Below are 20,532 nucleotides of genomic sequence, written 5' to 3'. Positions count from 1 at the left end.
GATCACAGCTTCCACGTGCACCACACCGGGCTCTCTGGCCTCCCGAGCTGTCGGGATCACAGCTTCCACATGCACCACACCGGCCTCTTCCCGCTCTCCGGTCACCATCGCTGCACAAGCACCAGCCGCGCGCACAGCAGCTCTTGGCAAACCTGCTCCCGCGGTACTGCAGAGTGAGCCAGCGCCTGTCCTCATTAATTTCATTCACAAAACTTGTGCAAATTTTGGCACGCTGTCAGATACGACACAAAATTACATTAGTGTCATAAGAGGAAAGGATTAGTCCACAGAGTCCTTTGAAGAGTTGTGCTGGCGCTTGGCTTTTTGTAGAAACACCAGCAGCCTCCCCTCTCTCTAGGAACAGCCCATTCTCTCCTGGTCAATGAGGGAACTGCTGCGCGGTGAGGGTTGGAGCCAAAGCCTTTCTGAGTCTGTGGGAATCCTTCCACCACTTCCCACAGGCTCCAATCGGCTCTACGCCTCAGATGTGGGTCGCACTGACATCTTCCTCCCACACTTCGACTTCCATAGGGTCATGTTTCAAGTACAGCGGAAGACTTTTCCCTGTCTCTATTTTAAAGCCCTAGTTATCACAGTTGGCTGCTGAAAGGAGAAGAACTTTGTAGCCATGTAGACCAGCATCTTCTCCCTGTCAGCACCTGACGCAGACATGTCAAGACGAAGATAAGAGCAGAGCAAACACACCTGTGCCTCCAGCCTCCTCCCGGCCCCAGCAGTCTGCAATGCAGCGACTGCCTAAGTGTGACACAGCCCCGGCACCACGGGACTGCCGTGCCCAGGGGTGCATCCCCGCTGAACCCGCAGCCACCTGAATCGCCAGCTTCCCTCTGGCACTCCTGCACTCACGGCTACAGCCTATTCCTCCGCCCGGGTCTCAGCATTCAGACAAGGGGGCCCAGGGACAGGGATGTGCCAAGAGAATAAGCTGAATAACTCAAGCAACACAGAGAATCTGTAGGGAAGCATAAAGCCCAACACACAGATTACAGTTATAGCCACGGAAAAGCCTAATCCTTTCTTTTTGTACAGTTTTTAGCACAACAGGAAAATGAGGATAATGTTTTCTATGCCCACTTCTCCTTTATTTGACTTGTATTTTCAGCTTAAGGCTCTTTGAGATGAATAAGAATTGCAGGCATTGCTGAACTCGAAGCAGACACAAACTACCAACCACGAACACTGAAAACAGAACATCAGCTGCCTTCAATACGGACCTTTGCTGTGGTTGTACCTTTTTGTTTACTTACACCTCACCAGAGAGCTGCCCCAGAAAGTGAGAGACAACATCACCAAACGTCTTTCACTGCACACAAAACACAGGAGGAGAACTGTGCGAATGCACAGCCCTGGGACGGGCAGAGCTGGCAGCAAAGCCGTTAGCCGGTACCGGAGCAGCGGCAGCCACGTGTTTTAATGGTGGCACACATCTCGCAGTGGTGGCGAGCACCAAGCCCACAAAACTGCTCCCCATCCAAGCTCCCGATGGTTTGTATGAGCAGAGGAGTCGCTCCTGGGCGGCTGTGGAGAGGAACGAGGCGAGGGCCGGTGTTCCTGCGCTGGGCTCAGCAGCACTGGGCTCTGCGCCACCCTGTCCTACACCGAGCGTCAAGAGCAGTGAGATACTAGGGAAACTATACGCTGTAGGAACAGAATGTACTTAATTTTTGATACAATATTGTATATACTACATCAGTAATACTCGAACAGGCTTCCTACAGTTGCTCATATCTGTACGATCCGATATTCGCTAAGAACACATATTGTGCCTCTCGGGGTATGCGGTTTTGTGGTACGCCACAGTTCTTTTGTGATTCATGCTTCATGCAATCTCACCGGCTCTGCAAATGCAGAACCCCCCACATCCCTGAACCCTAAAAACAGCACCCCGGAAGGTCTCCACAGGACTCCTGCATGTCAGCAGCCACAGAGGAAAGGCCTAAAACATTGGTAGGTCTCTGCAGTAAATTGTTACTTGCTGTTCCACTAGCAAACTTAACAGACCTTTGCATTTATTAAACAAGACTGACGCTGGATCCAAGAGTCTAAAGAATCCGAGGGCCAAATTCTGCCCCAAGGTTCATCTGAACTCCATTCCAGCCGATGGAGCTGCTTTACGCCGGCCAAGAGTGCAAACTGCCCGCAAACAGCTCGCTCCGTGGCAGTGCCGTCCCAGCAAGAACGACTTGGTGTTTCCAGCCCTGCCGTCCTGCAGCAGCGAGCGCGGCGGCTCCGTGGGGCGGCTGGCGGAGGCCCTGCTGCAGGCAGCACTGCGGCCGAGAGCCGCTGTCCCTGCGTCCCCTGCAGCGCTGCACTCGCAGCACGGCTCTGCAGGGCGGCTGGCGGAGGCCCTGCTGCAGGCAGCACTGCGGCCGAGAGCCGCTGTCCCTGCGTTCCCCGCAGCGCTGCACTCGCAGCACGGCTCCGCGGGGCGGCTGGCGGAGGCCCTGCTGCAGGCAGCACTGCGGCCGAGAGCCGCTGTCCCTGCGTTCCCTGCAGCGCTGCACTCGCAGCACGGCTCTGCAGGGCGGCTGGCGGAGGCCCTGCTGCAGGCAGCACTGCGGCCGAGAGCCGCTGCCCCTGCGTCCCCTGCAGCGCTGCACTCGCAGCACGGCTCTCGGGGCGGCTGGCGGAGGCCCTGCTGCAGGCAGCACTGCGGCCGAGAGCCGCTGTCCCTGTGTTCCCTGCGTTCCCTGCAGCGCTGCACTCGCAGCACGGCTCTCGGGGCGGCTGGCGGAGGCCCTGCTGCAGGCAGCACTGCGGCCGAGAGCCGCTGCCCCTGCGTTCCCTGCAGCGCTGCACTCGCAGCACGGCTCTCGGGGCGGCTGGCGGAGGCCCTGCTGCAGGCAGCACTGCGGCCGAGAGCCGCTGTCCCTGTGTTCCCTGCGTTCCCTGCAGCGCTGCACTCGCAGCACGGCTCTCGGGGCGGCTGGCGGAGGCCCTGCTGCAGGCAGCACTGCGGCCGAGAGCCGCTGTCCCTGTGTTCCCTGCGTTCCCTGCAGCGCTGCACTCGCAGCACGGCTACACTGGCCATCATGCCTCAGTGAGCTAATTGCTGCCGTTATGAACACGTTGAATGTAAAACTATGTAAACAGTGTGACGCTCTGACAGCCATTCTTGCTTACTGACCTGTGCAAAAGTCTATTTTTGGCAACTGCTGTAGGCCACTGCGGTCGCTGCAAAGCAGACAAGGCAATGCCCGTGTTTTGAGCCTTATCTTCAGCTGATATGAGCGTGCACGACACAATTAGATCGAACCAATACCACTGGAAAGGCCACTGGCAAAGGAGTCACAGAAATGTTAGCTGGAAAGAACAAACACTTGCCCTTGGGCTCATGCCTGTGTGCCTAAACCAAGGCTTTTGCCAAGACCAGGAGAAGTCCTAGACTTCCAGCTGGAGACGCGAAGGGGACAGCTGGAACAGCCTCCGGGGAGGAAGGGAAGGAGCGTTGCATCTTGCCTACCTGCGGACGACCAGCTTCAGTTTCTTGTAGGACCCTTTAACCAGGGAGATGGCCTCTCTTCTGGAGCTGCTCAGTTCCACCTCGTTGATGTTCACCACTTCGTCACCAGCCCGCAGCTTGGAAGGCAGGGAGTCCGCTTTTCCTCCCTCCTCGACCTGCCCAGGGAGGAGAGAGGAAAGAAATGGTGAGACGTGCCTGCCCTGCTCTGGCTGTCACACGCAGAGCTGAGCATGCACTTCTGTTGAAGGGATTAGGTCTGTCCGCCCCAAACTCAGCTCTCTGACTCTTTGCCAGGCAGCTTCCTCAAAGGGCTGTGCTTGACTCCCCTACATTTCATATAGATGGAAGCTGGGGATCAGCTGCCAAATTAATCCTGCCAAGAAGCACTGCTTTGAAAAGTCATTGGTATTTGGAAGCAGTAAACGCCAGCAAAACAGCCATGGAACGCTTCCTGATAACAGTACTCAGGCATAAGACCAAGGGCAAAGCCAGGATTAGAAGAGCTTGGATGGGATTCTTTTTTGTTCCAGCTGCTGTTGGTGATCTAGCTGGCTGGTTAACAACAGCTTCTTGCTTACTGGGCAGCAAGAGAGCAGATGCACACAGGAGTATGTTGGTAATGACGTGTCGCACCTCTTCAGCGTTTTTCAGCTAGGGATTTCAAAGCACAGTGTAAAAGAAAGCAGGCAAATGTTTTAATTTCTGAGAAAGTGAGCAGCACGCCCAAGGCTATGTAGTGGCAAACCGAAGAAGAATCTTAAGGCACTTTGTTGTGTATGGTCCTCCACGTGCACCGACTCTCCCTCAGTGTGCCGGCAGAAACACACCAAGCCTGCAAAGAAGTGACAAGGCAAAGGACAAGCAAATTTGGCCCTGGCTTTCTGAACTGCAGCCTTGTGCATGAATGCCCTACCTCTCTGCAGAGGACTAGCATAGCAGAGGGCCAGGGTATATTTGGGTTAATGCACCGCAAATCCCCGATTTCTGGGGACTAAGGAGTGCAACCAGTTGGGAGTGCGACTGAAATAGCTTTTATTATAAAACTTGCCACCACAAAATCTGATATTCAAAGCACCTGGCAGTTCCTGTTCCCCAGAAGGTACGACCTGTGCCAGCAATTGTTGTGTGCCCCATACTTGAGTATAACGTCTCATGGCACGTTAGAAGTACAATCTCTCTCTTCAGTCCTTCCCAACACCGCGCTGAGCCAAGCAGCTGCATGTGCAGTGAGCTGGGGCTCTGCTCGCCAGCGGCAGCGCTGCGGCTTGCAGGGTCCCATTGCTGAGCACCGAGACTGCACGCAGTCACTCGTTTCATGCCATGCCAGGCAAAAGGTAACTGAGCCGTAACTCGGACATGGGACTCACCACACGTAGATTAGCCAGATTTTTACCAGAACATTCATTTCAGTGTTGAATGGTGATTTCCCACAGGCAAAGCAGGTCTGTTCTTCTGAACAATAGTATTCCAGCTCATGTATCTTCTAACACATAAGATCTTGACTTCCACAAACATTAGCTAATAGATTCTCTTACCCCCCTACAAAGGCAGGTAAAATCATTGTCATTCATCCTACCAGGAAGTCATTCCACTGATGAATGAGTTTGTTCTTTTCTTCTTAAGAATGGATAAAACCACAGGAATGAGACTTGCTATAAAGAGCCTTGTATCACAATGACCAGGAAGGGTGGAAGATGAAACATCAGACTGTGCTGCCAGCATAAATAAATAACAAACTAAGATGCGGTATTGCTCAGTTTGTTGCTGTTCCAAAGGAAAACAGGTGGGTACCATTTCAACCACATACAATAGACTGGGATACTATAGGTTAGATTAACCTGGGATATAGTCAACAGAAGGGATTTTTTTTTAATTGATTGATCTTTTGTTGTTTACATCGTTATCTATTAATAATCCTTTAGCCTTCTCGGCTGTCTGTTGCTTAGGTACAGTTGTCTCATCTATTCGTCTGGCGCAGCCTGGATGCAAATTCCTGAAGGTTTCTGAAGGAAAGACTGACGACAGCCCTGTGACCTGGCAATAGAGCTCCGCGAGTCAGAAGAGGCCAAAAGACTCCGGGTTTCCACCCGAAGCCCCGAAACAAGGCACTGCCTCGCAAAGCGAGGCTCCCGGGCTCCACGTTCATTTCTTCTCCCTCCATGCCTCTGAAAACATTTGTGTTTAAGGAGTGGCAATATTTCAAGGAAAGGACTGAATGATTCAAACAAAATAAGCTGCACTAAAAACACAAAGCTCTATCTCTACTGCTTGTAACAATTACCAACAAAGCAAACAGAGCTCAGCGTACACGTAATCTATTTAAATGAACACCTGCTTCAGGGGCCAGGCTGAGCAAAGGCAGGGCTGGGACCGGCTGCTCCGCGATGCTCTGGCGGCTCCGGAGGGACGACGCCCACAGAGCCGCGCAGGCGACAGGCAGCCCGGCCGCCTGCGCCAGTGCCCACCTTCCTAACAACCTGCTCGCCCTGGGGGACCAACGAGAGGCCAAGTCTCAGCTGTTCCCTCAGCCTCAAGTGGTTCTGCGTGCTGCTGGTCAGCAAGGGCAGAGCCAGCAACACAGTTGTTCTAAGCGTGTAAGTTGTGTTGGAGCAGCTTGAGCAGTCACAGCATCGTCAAAATCATCCTCAACACTCACTTGTGCCAAAAATGTAATAGCCATGAGCTACGTGAGCTAGTGTAAGAGGTCACTCGACAGCCAGTAAGAGCCCTTCCCTGCCAAGGTGGCCTCTCCCAAAATACACCCGCTTCAAAAGGCCTCTGACGCAAACCCACGTCCCTCAGCTGCCTTTACTGCAGCGAAGCCTTCCCTGCCCACTGCCCTTCCCTCAAAAGCCCCGGGCCACCCCTGGCCCTGCTTTGCATTCACCCTCCACTCCATTTTCTTCCATTAGCGGAGGCTTCTTGTCACTCAATAGACGTTGCGGCAGACTTCGCACCCATCTGTTCTCCCTTTTTTTGGCTTACTGTAAAAGCAACAAGTTGCTTAAGCAGATCACCAAGGATACATAAGACTTATTACTACTGTCTTTTGTTTGGCTTGCTATGGTTACTGTAGGTTTAGAGAATGCTGTCTAACTGAGATCCTTTCTTGATTATTTTAAATAGGTTTTCTTTATTTATTTCTCTTTTCTCTGCGTCTTTCTTTGAGGGGCTTTAGTAACAACAAATTCTCTGTAGCTTTTAAGATGGATCATTCCATCTTTGTGTTCATTGTATTACAAATGGCATGAGCGATTCCTAGACTGTAAACCTAACGGCCGAGGTTTCTCTATGAAACAACCAAGCAAGGAAGCAAACCCGTATGCGCAGCACATGCAGTTACGCAGGGAGAGCTGCGCCGCGCAGGTCGGCGCAGCCGCTCGCGACACCGCAGCTGCTCTGCAAGGACCAGCCAGCCCAGCTGCGCGTCGGCAGCAGCAGCAATCGCAATGACAAACCGCTGCCCTCTTCGTGTCAGGTATTGTAAAGGGGGGAAGGGAAGCATCACAAATGAACTGCTGGAGATGGCTGTCCAGAATTCCTGAGCTGCAGAAAAAGGTTTTATAGGAAACAACAGGGTGAGAGAGGGAAAAATATTCGTTCCACGAAAGAACTGAGAGAGGTCGCTACCTCTGCTACACGGGGTCTGACCCATCCAGGAGAGTTACAGAATAACGCTCTCTGCTCTATACCCCTTATTTTCAAACATCTTCCTGGAGCTGGTTTTGTTCTTTCCAGCGGAACGACGCATTGCCAGTGAATCTGGGGTTCGCCTCTGCCGGGCCACTCACTGGGTCATTAGCGCTGCTGCAACCTGGGGAAAAGGGTCAAACCAGCTGAGGATCTGAGAGCAAACACAGGGAAACTGGCTGTCTCCCCTTCCAAATTCAACAGTCAAGATTTTAATCCCTTCTCAGTGTGCAGACTGGAGCAGCAGACAGGTGAGACAGGTGTGCACTGCGAGGTGTAACACAGCACCCAGAGCAGCCACACCAGCACCTGCACAGCACGCACAGCCAGCGCGGCTTGCTCACTCAGCCCCTGCAGTACTTCATTGATTCGGCTTCCTGTTGGAGATTTTTAAGCCCCTGGGAGTTCAGAGCTGGCTCCCAAACCTGCAAAGGGCGCTGCAGAGCTGCTGAGCGGCCCCAGGCACACGCTGCTCCCGCGCTCAGAGCCAGCGCCGTGTCACGAGCTGGGGCAGCCAGTGTCTCCCATGCAGCAGACACAAATTCCTCCCCATTGTCCCCAGCCTCTGTGTCAGCACGATGGAGCAGTTAAGACAATTCAATCAAAAAATAGTGAAGTCAAAGGTCTCTCTCTGGAGCCGTGTCTCGGCTGGATATCCCCATCCCTGATGCAGGCACGCATCTCCAGAGAATTCAGCTAGTGACATTTACCCTGAGCCAAAGAAAAGTGTTTCCAAATTAGTTATTGTTTTATTCTGCAGGGAAGCGGGAAGGAATTCTTTCTCATAGTGCTCTGGATGGTTCTACAGTAACATTTCTGCTCCCATCTTCAAAGCATGGTAGTGGAGACACTGATTTATTCCAGGTAGTCATACAAGGTGTACATAGAATGAATTCACCTTGAGAGGCTGAACTTTATCCAGCAGAAGAACAAGTTAAACGACACGGGTTTGAAGGGTGAGCAGCGCTATGAAATTTTCTGGCACTTCCAAAAAAAATCTGTTATTTAAGACAGGCAAACAAACATATTTTCTCCCACACTCAGCGTGAACCATGTTAACAAATATATTTACTTGGCTTAGAGCAAGACCCAGCCCTTATCATTCACAGCTCTGACACTTCTGGCATCTCCAGGCTTATTTTCACAGGATCACAGAATGTCAGGGATTGGAAGGGACATCATTTTCCAGATAGTGGGATATTATTTTCCAGATCCTACATCAGCCAGGCACCACCGTAAATCCAGCGGGACATTCACTCACCAAGCTGGCAGTGCCCCAGCTCTGATGTTAGCACTGTGACAAACCCCGCGGTATTTGTCCCCATAGAGAAGGGTCAGGAGCCCAGGCTGCGCCAGAGCGTCCCAGACGGCTCACGGCTCCCCTGCAGCGTGTGTGATGAAAGCTGGAATGAGCAGGAACTACTTCTGTTTTTTTCACAGGAGGGATTTCGGGCAAGCGAGTCGTATTTACCCAACCTGAAACCTGTCCAGGATGCCGTGTGAAAACTGTACAGAGCCTGTGGTACAAAGGGGACCAGGATCTCGCCTTTTCTGGCTATTCCCCAAAGCCAAACCGCAGCCCATGCAGCCGCGGTGCTGCCTGTTCTCCCCCAAGCGCTGCAGATGGAAATGTGGCGGTGCGCTGCAGTGCCCGCACCCCAGCGCGGACACACGCTCCCTCAAGGACCGGGACCTTTCCCAGCATAATTTACTGAGGGGAGCAGAGCAAAGCAGCTTCGGGCACTGAAGCAGCGATCCAGCTGCAGAAATCCCACTGTGACCCAGGCAGGGCGGGTGCAAGTGCTGACAAATGCGGGGATTGAAGGCCATTCCTAGGACTGCCCTGCAGCCCAACACTTCCACACCTTCCCGTGTCCCGCGGGATTGCTTCCTGTCCCGGGAACAAGGTTAATCTCAGCAGTCGGCCCTTCCGCAAAAAGTGGCAGAAGTGGATGGAAAACAGATTGCTGGCTTCGCCACAGGAGATAAGGAGACCTGCTTGGATGAGTTTGCGTCTGACTCCTCCGGGTGACTCTCAGCTCCTAAGCCAGCGGAGGAAAGAAGGCTTAGCTCTTAGGAGAATTTTCCATCTTCTTAAGCAATGAACTTTTAGGCTCCCACAGAGATTTTTACATATAAAAGTAGAAGAGGCAAGGAAAATCAAGTCTCCTTTCAGCTAATGCACAAAAAAAGATGGACCTAACACTACAGCTTTGACACAAGGCCTTCAAGAAGCCTCCAGGATCTTTTCTGTAAGAAGCAGCAAAACTAACAATGAATTTACTCCACCCCACTCCATATATACAAGACAAGGAACTAACCTGTGTTTGCTCTACGGTAACACCTAGAGCCGTATCAGCTCCCTCTGCAGAGGGGTGGTACAAACACGTTATCACGGCCAACTCCTGAATAAAAGCACCCATGTGCACCTGAGTCACAGAGCCGCTGTGGGAAAGCCCCGCGTGAGCAGGGTTGAAACCCCAGGGACCGCTCTCTCCTGCTGGCTCCCCGCTCCCCGTGAGCCCGGCTCTTGTGCAGCAGTCCTGCCCGCAGCACGCACCCCGTGCACGTGGCAATCCGAGAGCCTTACCTCTTTGTTCACTGTTTGTTTTTTGCAAACAATCCATTCCATGCGTGCCACAGAGGGTATATGAACAGGTGATACAAATACGGGGCCTGGAGCACGTTAACTTGCTCCTGTATGGTCTGCAGCAATTATCAGGGTGATATTGGCTCAAGGGGCTGCAAGAACTCATTCCCCGCTACCCTGGTGTATCTGACGGAGCACCCAGAGCCGTGGCCGCACAGCTCTGGAGTTAATGTTTGCTTTGCAGTGTGAGAGTTACAAATAGCTGTTGTCAAAGACTCTGCCCCAAACACACCCAAGGTTTCCGCAATCAGGACTGCTTTAGGAGCCCGTCTGAGCCCTACAAACCCTAGGATTTGGGGTCAATGGCACCAAGTGCTCCCTGAACCTTTTCCCTTGCCATCTCCAAACAGCCCTTCTTGGGGGCTGCAATGTATCCCCCAAACTGTGGGATGTCACGAACCAACACCCCCTCACGAACCAAAATGTAAAACGTGCAAGAACGGGCCCACCTCCAGAAATGTCACCTTTGAGTGCAAATGGATAGGCACAGGAACATTCTACTATTGCTCTGCTGTTTGCTGTTTCTTTTGCTTTGCATACTTTCTTCTGACAGCAAGACCTTACATACTCCCCCTCCCCGTCCTTGCTATCTAGGAAATCAGAGATGCACTGGCAACATTCTTTTTATTACCTACTCCAAGGGCAATTTTCAACAACATGCAGCTCTTGCCTTTCAGTCCTTGTTACAGGAGGCTTTACAAGCCTCCCCAGACCTCTCTACCTCTTTTCTCTACCTATATTGCCATAACCCCTAGGGGTTGTAGCTTGACATGAGACTTTCTCTGGATTGTGTCTTTTTGGGGTAACTGGATAATATTTCCACCCAAGAAAATAGGGCTGAGATGTACACACCTGTGGTTGGGTCAGAGAAGAAAGGAGACAACCAGCAAGCTCTCAAAGTGCAGTTGTTGAGGGGCTTTTTCACCACGATTAGACAGTGAACATCCTGCCCGGCACACCGCTCACCTGAACTCAAAACACGAACGCCAAGAAAATCTGCCCTGCCATCAGGTAATTCCATACATTAGGTAAAGCTAAACCTAGAGGATTTTCTGGCTACTGAACAGGCAGTACTTATCCTTCCTGGAGACAGATCCTTGGCCCAGCACAGCCACTTGCTGCTTTTGATGTTTCCCACTTCTCTTGCCCCTATTTCCCTTCCCCAGTATTAAAGCTTTTATCATACCTGTTATTATAAACAGCAATAATAATAGTAATGACAACAGTAATAATGATCCTCAAGAACTTTCCTCCCATTAGCTAATTTGAGCTTTCAACGCCATGGGAAGACAGCAGGAAGTATTGTTCCTAAATTATAGAGGAATAAAAGCAGCAGCAATGCTGATGTAACTTTTCCCGGGTCACAGGAAGAGCCACACATCGGTGTGGAGCTGCAGCTGCCTGCCGGCCGTGCTGTGCTGACGCCAAACGAGACTCCCTCCCCTTCCGTATTTCTACCATATCCTCACCAGTGAGACATTTCCCTCACGGCAATTTCCCCCTTTCTGCAGCCAAGCAGAACTGCTCTTGGATAGCCTTCCATTTGTATTTTGGCTCCCCGCTTGTCTCCCTAGTTTTCATTCTTCTCTATTTGCTGTGGTTGTCATCTCCTCCATTGTGCTTCCGTTTCCATTTCTTTCTTTTGCGCTATATTCTGCTCTTCATCATGATCCTCATTCCTCCCTGAGCTTCCTAACACAAACTAATAACCACTAAACGGTCTTTAACCAAAAGGCAAACAAAAGATGATGCAGCCGAGCCATGCCTGGTGAACCGAGCGGTGCTCCCGCCAGGCACCCAACAGCTGCCATGGGGATCCCGGTATTGAGTTCTCGCTCTTTTTAATGAGAACCAGACATCAACATTTTTAGGCACTCTTTGAAGACTGAAGCTTAGAGCAGCCAACAGCAATTAAAACACAGCTCAACATCAAGAGATGTGTCCTTGAGCACAAGACAGCACCGCTAACGTCCCCAGGCCATGAGAAAGCGATGCTACTGGGATCTGGGAGGTAGCTGGGCCAGTTTATCCCAGCACAGCAGCTCGATGTCTTTTGAATCACTGCCAGGTCACACACGCTCCACAATAACACAGCGAGAACTCCCCCGGACCAGATAATGGCAACAGTGCAGCTTAGAGCCACGGTGCCGCTGCAGAAGAGGAATTTTACAGTCCGAGCCATTGTCACCACATTACACTCGGCAAACCCTTTCTTTATTCCCCAGCCTTCCATAATTATTTAAAAGTCTTCTCAAGCGAATTTAGTGCCCACGACAGATGCCAGACTCACAACCCTTGAGATTCCTCTTCCTTGCCTCCAGATGAGCTTGCCGCCCTTCCTCCCGCGCCCGTCTCCCCACCGCACCTCCAGCCTGCTTCAGCCCTGCAGCGAAGGACAAAGCCTCCTGGAGACAAAAGGCAGGCTACTTCTCCGAGATGCTCAGTGTTGCTGCTGAGATGGCCAGCTCCAGAGATCCATGCAGCAGCTGCTTTTAAAAGACAGGAGGGAGCAGAGCAATATGTTTCAATTTCATACAAGAATGAATATCTGAACATCAAAGTGTCCGCGTACCTCTGAGCGGCACCACGTCCCGCTGTACACTCCTGCCTGCACTGCCCACAACCCGTGACCGGGTGCCACCACGGGCTTGGCTGAGCTCTAGAGAGCCTGCTCCCATGAACCGGCAGAAAGTGTGCAATCTGGGCTGTGCACGAGCCGCTTCCTAAACAGGGTCCTACCAGCTCACCCAAATGGAAAAGAGTGGGGGATCAGAAAAGCCTGTCCTTGCTCAGGCCTTGGGGATGTCTCTCAGGGCTTGGTGGTCCTACTGAGAGCAGAGGGGGAGATGGAGGAATAAACTCCGCTCAAAGCCCTCCCCCTGCTGCCACCATTCCTGTCCCCTGCGGCCACTATTCCTGTCCCCTGCTGCCACCCCGCGGCAGCTGGAATGGCAGGACAATCGCTTTCTCTGCGGGACGCGGCCGTGAGGGCTGCCCTCCTCATGATGGGCTGAAAGAGCAGCTCAGGCGGTGTTAACGAGGAGAGCAACGAGACCCTGCCAGCTCAGAGCCAGGCCTAAGCCTGAACTTCACTCTTCAAACACATGGGTAGTTCTGTTTTCAGTAACATGAGTTATGCACGAGTGGCAAATTAATCTGAAAGGCCATCCAGTTATCATTGTTGTCATGAAAATAGAGCAGTTGCTGCACTTAAGCCAGAGTGAATATCTCAAAGAGTCAAAGGCAGATGCATGGATAAATGGTGTGGGAAAGCAAGAATAAACTGTTAAACAGCGGCATTTACCTTATTTCTTAATTTAGATTTGGAAACCCAGTGAGACTCAGCAGTGAATGCTGCAGTCCCCTAAGTACCAAACGAGAGAAGGGGTCCTGCCCCTCCAGCCTGTGCCCACGGTCTCAGCTCCGCAGCTCTCCCACATTTTTGCTCACAGCACTCAGCCTGCTGGGTCAGAGCACGTTCTCTACCGGTTTGTCCTGGAAGTACCTTAGGCTGCTAAACGCTGGACAATACGCATGTTAACAAGCGCTGAATTCATTTTGTTTGGGCTCTGTGTCAATTCTTTAACTCGTGTCCAAGAGGCCAAGAGCACCCCCAGGCCCCCTGCCCAAGTGTCAGCCTAAATATCTCCAACCTGTGCACAGAGCAGTTTCTGCCAGATCAAGAAAATGCTGGAGCAATTTTGAAAGTAAGATGATAAAAGCAGGCTTAGCTAGTGATTAGCAAAGCATTTCACAGCAATCCAGGAACTTGCTTGTTAATATTACGCTGCAGATGTGGACAGGAATGATGCAAAAGCAGCCAGGGTATGCAAGGAAGCACGTTTGTTCTCTTCTGCCTTAAAAAACTCCCTTCAGATGTGGGTGAGAGGGAAAGGTCGTTCCTAAAGCCACTCTCACAACAGAAAAGCAAAGTGCCTGCTCTGTGTCTCTTCTACACGTATCCTGAGAGATGATGCACAGGACAAGCTCCCAGGCCTTACAGAGCACAGCGTTTGTTTTCCTAAGGTCCAGCCTTTGTCCTCTCAAGAGAGCAGCAGTTTTTCCTCCTCTATTTTGTCCTGTACCAGCAGCGCTGAAGTTCATTAATGTACGCACACAGCACCTATCCCTCGCCCTGCTTGAGTCCTCTGAAGTAGCCACATCTTTCTCAGAATTGTCTTATCAAGCCCTTTATTTAGGGAAGGTGATTTATAGCCGTGCTTCCAAGCTCATTCCTTTATCAAGCCAAATACTTCTTGGCAGAACTATTTTTAGGCACAGTAGACACATTAATGAGTTCAGCTGCTGCTCAGGTGGAGCCAGGTCCAAGTCCTCAGAGCCAGCGATGCCGTCGGGTGCCGCGGAGATGGAGGAGGCAAGCGCACCTGTAAGAACAGCAGGACGCTGCCCGCGGGCTGGAGAGCTCTCGCTCGTACGCTTGCTTTTGAAACTGTTTTCTGTGTGAGTACAAACCTCCACGCACAGTCCAGACGGCTGCTGACTCAGCAGAAGCCTATACTCACCCCTTGCCCTGCACCCGAAATGCAGGGTTCAGACCCACCAGCGTGATATGTAAATGCTTTTTTAGAGTAAGGGTTTCACATTCTTATTTTGCCATATGCGCCGGTGAAAAGTCCACCATAAGCATGTCAAATACAAACTGCAAACATTCATTCCCTTCCTGCTTTCTCCTCCACTTGGTACCATTTCCTGGTTTCTCACAGTTCTCTCCGTTTTTTTGCTGCTCTTCTGTTTCCAAAAATGTCACTGAAAATAAACTGATAGGACAAACAGCTACGAGATTCCCACTGATGCGGGCAATGTGAAATGACCTGTTTGGCCATCAGCAGCGGAAGGCCCTTGATCTCAGGAAGGAACGGGACTCCCACGGCATGTTTTTGATGGGCGCTGCTAGGCCTGCTCCAGCTCCGTACCTAAGCAAGGACAGCGCCCAAAGCCTGTCCTGACTCCTGCACCATGAGAGGCCTCTGGGACTCGCCTGTGTCCTCTCTTCTCACGTGTAGAGCTGGGTCCCGAGGGATCAGCATGTCCCCATGGTGATGTATGAATGCCCATGGGCTCTGCTGGACCAAGTGCAGGGAGCACTTCACATCTGAATATTAAACGACCTTTTCCATTTTCTTGGCTTCAGTCTTAAGCACCGAAAAATCATATTCCCGCTTCACGCACAACAGGAACAGTCAAGAGCGTCGCGGGGCCCTCACTCGCTGGCAGACGCCGAGTCCGTCTGACCGCCAGGCTGCTCAGAGCCTTCTCAAAATCCACTCGACGGTGTCTACAGAGCGCGCTTGGGACCGTGCAGCCATCGCAGACTGTCTGTACGACCAAAACACCACCTGAACGCGGCACAGGGACTCACTGCTCACTGCTTACCAAGGCGCTGGAAACTTCACTCTGGCATCCTGGGGATGGGGAGGACAAGAAAGGGGAGGGGAGCAGAAATACCTAGAAAGGAAGGAAATGTGCCTGCCAAAGCCAGTCGGTACACATTGGCTAAATCACATTTCTTTAATTGCCATAGCTCCAGGGGCTGAGGCAGCAGGCACATGTTTTTATAAGCTGAATCATACATTAAAGAAAATCCCAGGACACTGCTGTAAGAGCAGAGGCATTAGTGGTAGCTGGGACACTGGCCAAATTCCAGAGAAGGTAACTACACTGTTGCCCTGCGCTCTCCCTGCCGCTTCAATGAACGTGGTCAATTGTGTCAGCTCCGAGTGGCTCCGCAGCACCCCTGGGTTCAGCCACCGCATCCACAGCATCCCCGGGATATCACTGTCACTGAAGGAATCTCTCAGGAATTTAACAGGTCCTGAGAATGATGAACATGTCCCTTCTGGTAAACAAGTTTGCAACAACAGCTTTGAGTCAAAAAAGCTGCAGAAAACTTCAAGATTGCGTAAACGTTCTAAGAGGAAAGAACAAAAAGTACGCTCCAAACCTCGAGGCAGAAATCTTGTGGCAGACACTGCTCGGGCTGTTTGGAATTGGTTTAACTCACATCTTGTATCTTCAGCATCCAACCACTGCTGACGTATCTTTTGTAGTTAAACTGAAGGCACTTACCATGCAATTCAAAACATGGAGCATCAGGACTGGCAGTGTCTCACTGAAGTTCCCCACAAAATGTCTCCCAGCCAGTTAATCTAATAAACTTCCACATATAATGAACATTTTCTCAGCTCTGTCTGCAGTCATTAAACCTGGCATATCGTCCTAGCGCACAAGTGGTAAAATGCCGATGTCAAGACCAAGCCATGAGCTGACCGTGTTCTGCTCCATGTGCCTATTTTCCAGAGCTGATTATTTTTCCGCTGGCTGAGTTTCAGATGTGAACTAAAGTGATTAATAAATAAAAAGGCTCTCATCCATTGCTGTGCCCACAGTCCCTAAACAGTTTTGCCCTGACGCTTGCCAATAAAGTTGTAATAGCTCATAATACATGCTTCATCACCTCAAACCTCACATCACATCCAACTGTTCATTTGAGTAATAAAGGCAAAACTCGTTGCTTTCCCTAAGCAATGGACTTGGGGAAAGAGAGGACACCTTGGGACTAACAAGCAGTTGTTAACCTACTGTGATCAGAAAATAAAGGCACACTGCTCATTTGTGGCTGCTGTTTGCACCGCATGGTCTCCATGTCAGATCTGTTCCCTTTGAGTCACAGGCCGTTGGTTCGAGTGCCAGCTCGGCGTGCCTGAAATACTCACTGTCATGTTTCCATTTCACCCACCATCATCCCAATCACGCTGCTGCAACTGGCACAAACGCCAGCTTGACTGATCAGGCAGACCCAAATACAGCCAGGTGACCTGCAGGTCTGTTACAGCTTCAGATATGGCTTTTCCCCAGCTCAATAAGAAATTAAGACTCTGATGACACTGCAACCCTACTGCCCAAGGACAAAGCTGAAGTGCTAAGGAACATCCCGCGAGTGCCATTCCACCCACAGTCGCCCTGCCCGCCATCCGCTCCCTGCGCGCCCACACCGGCCGCCCCTCCAGCGCTCGGGGTTCTCGGGGACGCTGCTGCATTGGGCAATTCCAGCTTTTTCTCTCAAGTGCCAGGCTCAGAGATGCGGTAGATGGGATACATGGTAACGCTGAGACTGGACGCTGCTTGTTCACAAGGGGGAGAAAGAATCATAGAGCAATACTGCCAGCTAATAAAGCAGACCCTGGACACTTACTACAATGCAGATTCGGATACTCTATTCGGATGGCTCTGCTGCTGTCTTTCGGTTTCTGCAGGCAGATAATGACACTCATCCATCGCACTGAAACAGCCAGAACCAAAACCTGCTGCCGCTCCACCAGCGTGTAGCAGAGGAAATACCACTGACATCTCGCCGACTCTTCCCAGGCTTAGCACGGGACAATTTCACACGCAGATTTCCAGTCTGAGGGCTCGTCACGCCTGCACAGATGCACTCAGCAGTCCTGCTTCTAAAACCCTTTCTGTGCAACACTTAGAAACAAAGCAAAGCACAAACAAACCAACCCCACAACAGCAGCAAGTTCGTCATGGCAGACTTGAAAATTTTATTTCACCCTCAACAACCTGCTGGAGCCTCTTCTGGCCCCAAAGCAAAGGTGAGACACGGGAGGGCGTGAGCGGACAGCGCGGGCGGAATCCCGGCCCCCCGCAGGGCTCCTTGTGCTGCCCAGGGCTTTCCGCACCGGCTGCACAAAGAAAGGACCCGGCCTGTCGTCTGGTCTCACTGCTTGTTCCCATCTCCCTTCAGTTCCCACGCAGGTTTTGAAGTATCGATCACCCCATGGAAAAAGCTTAAAACGAACAATGGATTCATGGTTAACGAGTTTCAATAACTCTGCTCACCTCACTTGAGCCCTTGGGCCAGAAAGTGAAGTGCCACTGTACAAGCTCAAGTGGCTGCTGACAATTTCCTTAATATTTCATCTCTTTGTATTTTGCAGTTTGCCTTCTGAGCTAATGTTTGTTTTTCCAGAGAGCGGTTATTGTGGTAAACTGATACCAGACTCGCAGTGTGGGAAAGGTTTCAGTGCATTCATCTCCAGCTCTTCAATACTCAGCCAGGAAGGCAACGTGGACAAAAATGGGTCGATCTAAGAGCTATTTTCTCTTGGAGAGGACACCTTGCTGCTGGTCCAGTGATGACCTCCCCAGAGCCAGGGAACTACTTAACCCCAGCAGCATTTCTATTTTGCCTAAGGAATGGATGGAACAGAGAGGAAATGTGGGTTGTAGGATGGTCTGGAAGAGCGGGAAGGAATGACGTGTGTGAGGGTGAGCCTCCTGATGTCAGAAAACCACGCCGATTTACAGCAGCTCCAACCTGACACGGCCTGTTCAGCCCACCCGAGTGGGGAACCCCTGTGCCTTTGGTACATTAATTTTAGCCAAAGTAGATGAAAAGCTTTCCAGTGAAATCGGAGAAGTTTTGCTTCATGACTTCTCTGTTTTTAGCATTATCCTGATCCCTATTCTCTCTTAATTCCCATTTCCTTGATGGTACTGAGTCTCACCAGTGACTTTCTATAGCTGGAATGACTTAGATTCCAGCATTTTGTTCTAATGGAGGAGATAACGTGTTCCCCTCTCATTCCAGCGCGAGCAGCCCTTGGGCACATCAGCACCTTCCAGTGTTGACACGGTTTTGGGACACCAAGGTCTCTAAGAACATTATTCTTTTCTATTTGCTCATCTTATTCACAATCTTAAGTATGTTCTCCTTCAAACATATAAGTAATGTTAGAGAAAATAATGGGATTTCTAAGCTGAGAACAGACTAGACCCTCCATTTGTGTGTTTGCAGAACTCTACCATCCGAAACTGTGGAAGAAAAACCTTTTCCTTTTGCAGTTGCGGAGAGCAGAGGGTTCTTTATGGCTAATACAACTCTCTAAGAATGCTTCCTCTTCTAATCTTGCTGACTAATCTTTCTTCTTCTACAGTTTTAATCTTGCTTTAGGAATAAATGTGCGATATTGTGTTAGACAAGCCAATCAAGTGCCCAGGCTCTAGCTGGGAAGTAATGCGAGTTCCCCTTTGTACGAGCCCTTCTCAGATGGGATTGTTTCCCAAGTGTCAAATTCCATGGATTTTAGCAGCTGAATGGGTACAGAATTTGACATGCTCAGAAACGCGTGCTCATAGAAACTTATTATTGTTGAATAGCTGGCGCATTCTTGGTGCGCCCATGTGCAAAGCACCCTTGGCGAGAGCTGGCCGCCATGGCTCGGGGCCTCACCAGCGCACACGCACGTCCCAGCGAGCTCTGGCCTGCGCTCCCACCCTCCTCCGGTCACCCTCCTCCGGCCACCCTGCCGCCCGTGCCGTGCTCCACGTGGGGAGGAGCAAGCCCGTGTCCTGCACACCGCAGCTGTCCCCAGTTAACCTTAGAGCCGGCCAAGTTGGTTAAACGCCATGACAGCTCAGGCAAGGCAAGCCCTGCGGGTTAGGCAGCCCTTGAGAGCGATAACTCCTGTGCTGGGACTTATGGCCATCTCGATACTTAACCCAGAACAAGGGTGGGCAGAAATACCAAGCCCGGTGACCTTCCAGCTGCCATTACGTTGAGCACCAGCAGTGGGGCAGCTCCCATTCCCGAGCTGTGCTCCAACATGTAGTCAGACGCCAAACGTGCAGAGCACAGTGCAGCCAGAGCCAGAGCCAAGCAGCCAAGGTGTGGGCCACGCAAAGCTGAGAAAACAGTTTCCAGCGCGTTTCCAGCATTCTTCTTCCCGGCTGCTGTTGGTTTTGGTAAGAGCAGTAACACCACTAAGAACTTACTCTGTCCGATTCCAAAACTGATTTAGTTAACCAGAAAAACAAACCAAACCAAACAAAGCATCTCCTTGCCAGCTGGAATTTCCACTAGTGCCTCAGAGATGGATGAAAGCACAGAGCACACTACAACCCTGCAGGAAATCTTTCTGACCACGATTAATTCTTCCTTTAGCAGCGCCAGAGAATCCTTGCAGGTCCTCGTGGATCCCTGGAAGAGCTCCATTTTCTGCTCTCCGGGCCATATTTTGCTGTGAAAACCTTCATATATAACAGAAGCATTAAGAGATTCAGAGTAAAATAAGAAAAGCTGTATTACCCTAAAGATTTGGAGAACAGGGGGAAAAGTTAAGAAAGGCACCCAGAGTTTTCTTTTCAGCCCTGTGATTGTGTTGTGCTGATGGCCTGTGCGGAGCTGTCCATCAGCGGCGGGGCCCGCTCAGAGCGCTCTGACCCCCCAGCCGGGTGACACACCGAACAATGACAATTCAGCTGCAGTTCACCAGGAGGATCCCCGAGCCTCAGAGCCGCCTGGTGAGCAGCTGTGAGACAACTGCTCTTTCCCTTTGGCCATCTCATATTTTATTTCCTTCTTAAAAAAAAAATCCTTTTCTTTTTTTAATTTCCTTTTTTTTTTTTTAATAGGGATTTTGCGAGGCTATATGCAGAGTTCAGAAAGGCACAGCCTCTCACCTGTCTCCCTACCTTTGGCTCCCCTGCCCAGCTCCCACATCACCACCTTACAGAACGTGCACTCACCCATATCTCCAACTACCGCGTTAGGAAATCCCTTGGCAGGATGCACTTGCCTTGCAGATTCCTGGGCTCTGCTACTGAAGATGGTCAGTGCTATCCCACAGCTGCAGAAAGCCTCGCAGCACTGGCACTCAGACTCACTGTCACTGGAGTAAGTTGT

At 51.1% G+C, this 20,532-nt stretch overlaps 1 protein-coding gene across 1 annotated transcript in view; it reads right to left on the bottom strand.

The window, feature by feature from the left end:
* The window catches only part of SHROOM3 (shroom family member 3), a gene marked incomplete at its 5' end in the record, with an annotated part of 112,588 nt that overhangs the window by 79,763 nt on the left and 12,293 nt on the right, over window positions 1-20,532 (bottom strand). The window contains one exon of the mRNA XM_082051663.1: window positions 3,485-3,639. Coding sequence (XP_081907789.1) covers window positions 3,485-3,639 — 155 coding nt within the window. The remainder of the gene's footprint in view (window positions 1-3,484; window positions 3,640-20,532) is intronic.

Source organism: Streptopelia decaocto (assembly GCF_964273445.1).
Source record: "Streptopelia decaocto genome assembly, chromosome: 4".
NCBI classification, from domain to species: Eukaryota; Metazoa; Chordata; class Aves; order Columbiformes; family Columbidae; genus Streptopelia; species Streptopelia decaocto.
Note: the sequence above shows the minus strand (reverse complement) of the source record. Positions and strands in the feature narration are given on the sequence as shown.